Source organism: Aythya ferina (genome assembly GCF_964211825.1).
Source record: "Aythya ferina genome assembly, chromosome: 25".
NCBI lineage: Eukaryota > Metazoa > Chordata > Aves > Anseriformes > Anatidae > Aythya > Aythya ferina.
The window spans coordinates 5,939,383-5,946,555 of NC_140323.1; the positions used below are offsets into that span (position 1 = coordinate 5,939,383).

The window sequence follows — 7,173 nt, forward strand, 5'->3', positions numbered from 1 at the left end:
CCGCCCCCCCGGGGCCCCTCCCACCCCGGGGCTCCTCCCACCCCCGGGGCCCCCTCGCGGCGGCTCCGCGCGGCCCCGCCCCGCGCACGCGCACCGGGGGAGCCGCTGCCGCCGCCGCCGCCGCCGCTCCGAGGCCGCCCCGAGGCCGCCGCCGCCGCCGCCGCCGCCACCACCACCACCATGGTGCTGGACCTGGACCTGTTCCGCGCCGACAAGGGCGGAGACCCCGGCGCCATGCGGGAGATGCAGCGGAAGCGCTTCAAGGACCCGGCGCTGGTGGACGCGCTGGTGCGGGCCGACGGCGCCTGGCGGAGGTGTACGTGGGGCGGGGGGGCGCGACCGGGACCCCCCCGGGACAGCCCCTCCACCCCCGGGACCCCCCCGGGACCCTCCCGGGACCCCCCGGCTCTGCGGGGCCCGGCCCCGGCCGCACGCCTGGCCCCGGGGGTACCCCCCACCCCCCCATGCCCCGGGCCGGGGGTCTCGGGGGGGTTCCCGGGGGGTCCCGCGGTGCCCGGGGGCGCCCTGGTGCGGGGGTCCCGGTGCCCCCTCCCCGCGGAGCCGCCCCGAGCCCGGGCAGCACCGGGCACCCCCCCCCCCCAGCACCGGGTGGGGACCGGGAGCGGGCACCGAGCCCCGGGTCCGGCTGCGGGGGGACCGGGGGGGACCGGAGGGTGCGCAGGGGGGGGGGCAGCAGCCGCCGCCCCGGTGCCGCAGGGGGGGGCTCGGCCTTACCGGGGGGGGGGGGCGGCTGAGCCCGGCCCTGCTGCATCACGCCCAGCACGTCCCCCGGCTGCCACCACCGCTGGCACTGCCATCAGCACCCCTGCTCCCACTGCTGTCACCGCTGCCACCCCCGCTGCCACCCCCACTGTCACCCCGCAGCGCGTGGCCGTCACCCCGCACTCGTGCCCTGCGACGCCGCGCTGCGGGGCTGAGCCGTGGCTGATGCAATCCGCGCCGCGCTGCCCTTGGGGCGGCCGCCAGGGCCCTGCATCCTGCACGGTGCCCGCGGGCAGCCCCTGCTCCGAGAGCCTCGTCCTGCCCGCCTGTGCCGGGTCCCCTGCGGCAGGTGCCCCCCCAGAGCTCTTCTCCTGCCCAGGGACGTTCCCGGAGGCAGGGGCTGGCTCTTCCCCCGTGCCGGTGTCACCGTGTCGGTGCCGGGGCTGCCTGCCAGCAGGGACAGCTGCGTCCTGCCTCCTGCCCGGCCCCGCTGTCACCCGTAGGGCCCTGCCCCGTGTCCCCTCCTTGTCCTCGCGTCAGCTCCTCCCCGGCTCTTTGAGGCTTTCCCAGGCAATAGCAGGGAGAGGAGAATGACCCAAATCTCTTGGCTGTCACCCTGTGGCCCTGGGTCCGCCCGTACCCCGACAGCTCCAGTCCGGCCTGGGGTCCCGGTGGGGCCGCAGCCCGGTGCAGCATCACTCCCGGTGGGCTCCAACAAATCCTCGGTGTGGGAGCTGTCTGCTGGGGGGCAGCGCCGGTAGGAGGGGGTCAGGGCGAGCTGCAGCACTGGGGGTGTGTAGGGGGGTGTTGTAGCCCCGCTTCTGTGCCTTGCTGACAGCATCCTCTGCTCCTCCCTCCAGGTAGGTTTCGTGCCGATAACCTGAACAAGCTGAAGAACCTGTGCAGCAAAACAATTGGGGACAAGATGAAGGTGGGGGCCTTGCAGGCCTGTTCCTAGCATCATTAAAGAGTATTTTTACTCTGTTCCTTCAGTCTTTACGCCCAGTGGTTTTTTTCTTTCCTCCCGCTGCAGAAAAAAGAACCCGTGGGGACCGACGAGTCTGTTCCAGAGAGCGCGCAGAACCTGGACGAGCTCACGGCTGACATCCTCGGGGTGAGTCCAGCCCCAGCTCCCCGGTGCTTTCATCCAGGGCTTCGCCTGTCCCTGCCCAAACTGGCAGCGTGAGGTGTATGGAAACCCCAGCAGCAGGGCAGGGGCGGCTGCCTGCAGCCCTGCAAGCAGCTCCCCGCTTCTCCCAGTCCCACGCCAGTGGTGACCGGCTCTTGCCTGGTGTTGTTCGTCTTAAGGTCCTTGCAGCCTCTGTGTGTTGGCCTGGTCACCAGCTTGTCATTTGGTTCCGTGGGGGATTTGAGCAGCCTCAATAATTGTGTGTCCTCTGTGAGGCCCTTCCTCCCTGCTCATTCCCCTCCCCTCTTCGTTAACTGAGATGTTTAATGAGCGTGGCACTGGCCGCCTTTTGCTGCCATGGGAGCTGACTGCTCCCCCTTGTTGCTGTCAGGCGCTGCGTGACGCCGTAGCTTGCTCAAGGCCTTTCAGAGCTTGACTTATGTTGGGCCTTTGTGCTCTCTGGCTGTTGTTTGATGTGTTCAGTCCATGGTTTCGCTCCAGAGGCCGTGTCAGTGGGTGGGGGTCCGTGATTAACTGCACTCAGCTGCCAGCCCCCTCTCCCCTGCAGTTTTCCTCCCTTCCCCATCTAACCCCGCTGCCTGCACACAGGGGCTGCAGGTATCCCAGATCAAGAAAGTTCGTCTCCTGATCGACGAAGCCATCCTCAAGTGCGACGCCGAGCGCGTCAGGCTGGAGGCAGAGCGTTTCGAGAGTCTCCGGGAGATCGGGAACCTCCTCCACCCCTCGGTGCCCATCAGCAACGACGAGGTAGGGACGGACGGAGAGCGGCTCCCTGCGGTGTGGGGAGCTGTGGGGCTGACCAGAGCCAGCTCTGCTGGTGCATCAAAGCCAGAAACCATCGGCAAGTGGGACGCGCTGCGGGGAGGTGCCCCCAGATCCGCGGGCGGTGAATGAAATCTGCATGACAAGGCAGAGTTTCCTGCCGGGAGCACACAAAGAGCAGCTCAGACAGCGCGGGACACGGCCATTGTTCGGGGAATACATGGGAAACTCGCTGGGAGCCGGGGGCTGGGATCTCCCTCGGCTGCCCTCATTCATCCAGCAGGAATATTTTGCTGGGGGAACACAATTGGGCTGGGCCGGCTGCCAAGTGGCCACATAATAAGTGACCAGCAGGGATCAGCACTGGGGTTCCAGCTCTGGCTCGGGGGTCTGGGTTCAGTCGCTGCCAGGTGGCAAAGCCTGGCCCCGGAGGGGGCTGGGGAGTGGGGAAGGGGAAGGGAAGAGGCTGGGGGCCCGGCTCCCAGCCTGGGCTCAGGACAGCGTGATGAGGAGCAGACTGGTGTCGCTGCAGCCCAGGGAGGACAGGTGATGGTCTCTGCCCCTTGCCTTTGTGCAGGACGTGGACAACAAGGTGGAGCGGGCCTGGGGTGACTGCAGCTGCAGGAAGAAGTATTCCCACGTGGACCTGGTGGTGATGGTGGACGGTTACGAGGGAGAGAAGGGAGCTGTTGTCGCGGGGAGCCGGGGCTACTTCCTTAAGGTGAGAGCCCAGCCCTGCGGCGCTGCTGGGTGAGCGGGGGCGGCGCAGCAGGGCACGTGTGACCGGTGGTGGCTTCCCCTTGTCCCGCAGGGTCCCCTGGTGTTCCTGGAGCAGGCCCTGATCCAGTACGCCCTGCAGAGCCTCCGCGCCAAGGGCTACACTCCTGTCTACACCCCCTTCTTCATGCGCAAGGAGGTGATGCAGGAGGTGGCCCAGCTCAGCCAGTTTGACGAGGAGCTGTACAAGGTGAGCCCGACGCCCGCTGGCTTTCTGCGTCTCGCCACCCGGCACCCACATCCAGCCCGGCCTCTGCTGCATGCCTTCCCCTGCCGGGAGGCAGCCGGCTGCTGTCCCTTTGCCCTGGCAAGGCCGTGGCATCGGCTCCCTGCTGCTCCCTGTCCCTGTGTCCGTCTTCTTCTGAGGAAGGCCCAGTGGGGACGAGGAAGGCCTGGCCTGCAGACGCAGCCAGTTGTCAAGGCAATAGGGTGACGGGTGACAGCTCGTCCCCAGCCTCGCCATCGGGAGCTGGCAGGAGGCCATTGGGGCCTATAAAGGAGGCCAAACAAGCAGCGAACAGCAGCTGCTCCCCTTTTCTTGACCCACTTCGGAGCCATCCTGTTCCCCTCCTGGGAAGCCTCGCTGCCGGGGAGCGCGGGTGCCTGTGCTGGCTGCCCTGAGCATCTGCCAGGGCTGGGGGGCTTTGTCCCCAGAGGTGCAGGGACAGCTGGGGACGGGGGACAGGTGCTCTTTCCCGTCCCCATGGTTCCCCCTGCTCCCCAGGTGATTGGCAAGGGCAGCGAGAAGGCAGAGGACAGCTCCATCGACGAGAAGTACCTCATCGCCACCTCGGAGCAGCCCATCGCAGCCCTGCACCGGGACGAGTGGCTGAAGCCGGAGGATTTGCCCATCAAGTACGCGGGGCTGTCGACCTGCTTCCGCCAGGAGGTCGGCTCGCACGGCCGAGACACCCGCGGCATCTTCCGCGTCCACCAGTTCGAGAAGGTGAGAGGAGCGGGGAGCCCCCGCGGGGCATTTGTGCCCCCTCCCAGGCCAGAGCTGATGGGGGGGCCGCTCTCTCTCCGCAGATCGAGCAGTTTGTCTACGCCTCGCCACACGACAACAAGTCGTGGGAGATGTTTGATGAGATGATCGCCACGGCCGAGGACTTCTACCAGTCCCTGGGCATCCCCTACCACATCGTTAACATCGTCTCGGGTAGGGGTCCCCGCCACGGGGCCGTGTGGGGTGCCAGCGTACCGGGAAAGCCCTTGGGGTGGGGACTTCCTTGCTCCATCTCCTTGCCACAATGGCCTGGGAGCAGACCAGGCGCCTCTGCCAGCGCCTCGGGTGCCACCGTGCCCTGACCCACTTCCTGGCACAGCTTTCTTTGTCCGAGAGCATCCCTGGCTCGCGTTCCCACGGTGTCAGTCCCCAGGCCTGGTCCAGGGAGGCGGCGCTTTGGCCCTGGGCACAGAGGAAGGGGACGCCAGCTTTCCTGCAGCGATGCTCTGTGTCACTCCAGGCCCACCAGGACGGACACAGACTGTGTGGGCACCCCCACCATGCTGGGACCATGTCCCTGCTGCGTCCCCACTGTCCCTCTGGAAGGGAAGGACAGTCTGAGTGACTCCTCCCAGGGGAATTGGCTTCTGTAGTGGCTCCTTCTAGCCTCTGCTCTGCTGAGCAGGGACACGGCTGCCCTGGGACAAGTGCAGAGCACTGGCACAGTGCTGCTGAAGCTGCTTTGTAGAATTCAAGCCTTAGCCTCCGCTGCCATCCTAACAGGGGGGCTGTTTGGGCTGGACTGTGCTAACTGCGGCCCTCCCATCTCGCAGGCGCCTTGAATCATGCTGCCAGCAAGAAGCTGGACCTGGAGGCTTGGTTCCCAGGGTCAGGGGCTTTCCGGGAGCTCGTGTCCTGCTCCAACTGCACCGACTACCAGGCACGCCGCCTGCGCATCCGCTATGGGCAGACCAAGAAGATGATGGACAAGGTGAGGGCGCGCAGCTTGGCTGGCGGGGGGTGGTCCTGCTCTCCCCGTCTTCTGCTTCACTGCGTCCCCCCCACCCTGCTGCAGGTGGAGTTTGTGCACATGCTCAACGCCACGATGTGCGCCACAACCCGGACCATCTGCGCCATCCTGGAGAACTACCAGACGGAGGAGGGCATCCTCATACCCGAGAGGCTGCGCGACTTCATGCCCCCAGGTAGCAGTCGGTGCCCTGCCATGCCCAGGCTCCATGGCTGGGTCCCCGGGCACCCCGCGTGCCCCAGGTGCGATCTGTCCCACTTGCTTTTCCCCCAGACCTCCGAGAGATGATCCCGTTCGTGAAGCCGGCCCCCATCGAGCAGGAGCTCTCCAAGAAGCAGAAGAAGCAGCAGGAGGGCAGCAAGAAGAAGTCGGCAGGAGGAGACCGGGTGCTGGAGGAGCAGATGCAGAACATGGGCGTGAACAGCGCCTAAATGCTGGCCCCAGGGCTGCCGTCGAGGCCTCCTGAATCATCTCGGCTTCTTCCCCGGCTCGGGCTGCGCCCATCCATCATCACCTCTGCTTCGGGGCCCCGTCTGCGTCAGGGAGCTGCTGGTCACCGCCCGGCCCCCCCGGCACGGAGCGCCGGGATGAAAAACTGACAGTATCGGGGCTCCGGCCCCCCCGTCCCCCCCCCCGAGCGGGGCCATGCGCCCCTGGGTCGCTGCCCTGCAGGCTCATCCCAGGGGCGGAAACTTTCCTCTCCTTCAATCCAATAAAGCAAAGCTGCTGAGATGTGTTGTTGGGCTGCCTGTGCCCCTCTGGGGGTCCACGCACAGCGAGGGGTGGTTGCTGGGGGGCTGGGGCAGTGCTGCAGCGTGGGGGGGGCTCCGGTCCCCTCTCCCCTTCTCTGTCCTTTCTCTGTAGCAGCAGCTGGGCGCGGGGCCGCTGCCGGCCCCACACAATGGCGCAGACAAAGGCCGCGCTCGGCGGATCCCATTTGTAATTCAACGAGGGGCCGGGGCCCCGCTCGCCCAGCTGCTGCCCGGGACCCCCGTGGGCAGCGGTGGGGGCGGGGGCGGCGTGCCTCAGTTTCCCAAAAGCCGGGGGTGGGAAAGTTGGGGGGGGTTGGTTGGTTGGGCCGTGCCTCCCACGGCAGCCGTCTGCGTGCCGCGCGTGGGAAAGCCGGGGTTGCACCCACGGGAGCTGGGGGGGCCCCGGCGCCGGCCCCCCCGCAGCCCGACCAGCCGGTTCTGCTCACCCTCGCCCTGCTTCCCCGCCTGGCAGCGCCTTTGAAGGGCACCGGGGGGGCCCCCGGGCAGGGCGGGGAGCGGCCCCGGCTGAGTCAGCGAGCCCTGGGCGGGGGCCGGGGGGGTCCCGGGGCGGCTTCGGCGCCGGTTCCTTTCCCCTCTCCGCCCCCCCGCACCCGTCCGACCCGTTCTGCGCCCCGGGGCCCGGCTCCGCGCCGTCTGCCTGGCACCGCGGCGCGGCCCCGTGCGGGCAGCAGGACGGGGGTGTCCCCGCCTGCAGCCCCCCACCCATCGCGGTGCTCCGCTCCATGCCCCCTACAGCCCCCCAGTTTGTCCCAGTGCCCCCCAGTGTCCTCCGGCCCGGCCCCGGAGCTGCGGCTGGCACAGTGTCGGGGGGCCCGGAGCTGGGTGCGGGGGTGCTGCACGCGGGCGGTTCACGCGTGTGCATCCCCCGAGTGTGCGTGCACGCGCGTGTCCTGTGCCGCGCGTGCACGGCACGCGTGTCCTACGTGTGTGCACGTGTGCCCCCCGTGCCCGTGCCATGTGCGTGCGTGGGCGCGCGTGTGCGTGGGCGCGTGCATGTGTGTGCATGCCTGTG

The 7,173-nt window shown here is 68.2% G+C and overlaps 1 protein-coding gene across 2 annotated transcripts; it reads left to right on the top strand.

The window, feature by feature from the left end:
• The first annotated feature begins 97 nt into the window (after window positions 1-97).
• SARS1 (seryl-tRNA synthetase 1) lies at window positions 98-6,118 on the top strand. 2 transcript variants are annotated; one of them, XM_084498304.1, is made up of 11 exons: window positions 98-316; window positions 1,584-1,654; window positions 1,757-1,837; window positions 2,462-2,620; window positions 3,213-3,356; window positions 3,447-3,602; window positions 4,137-4,358; window positions 4,442-4,571; window positions 5,192-5,349; window positions 5,434-5,563; window positions 5,662-6,118. In XM_084498304.1, the coding sequence occupies exons 1-11, from the start codon at window positions 181-183 to the stop codon at window positions 5,817-5,819; spliced, it is 1,545 nt and encodes a 514-aa protein (XP_084354430.1). In that variant the 5' UTR covers window positions 98-180; the 3' UTR covers window positions 5,820-6,118. The 2 variants fall into 2 exon arrangements, with proteins under 2 accessions (XP_084354430.1, XP_084354429.1); XM_084498303.1 differs by having other exon boundaries at window positions 5,192-5,563.
• The last annotated feature ends 1,055 nt before the right edge of the window (window positions 6,119-7,173 follow it).

Coding starts and splice junctions, on each gene's coding strand:
- SARS1 (XM_084498303.1), top strand. CDS start 181: ATGGTGCTGGACCTGGACCTGTTCCGCGCCGACAAGGGCGGAGACCCC. Junction 1,655..1,756: donor CAATTGGGGACAAGATGAAG/GTGGGGGCCTTG, acceptor CTCCCGCTGCAG/AAAAAAGAACCCGTGGGGAC. Junction 5,564..5,661: donor GCGCGACTTCATGCCCCCAG/GTAGCAGTCGGT, acceptor CTTTTCCCCCAG/ACCTCCGAGAGATGATCCCG.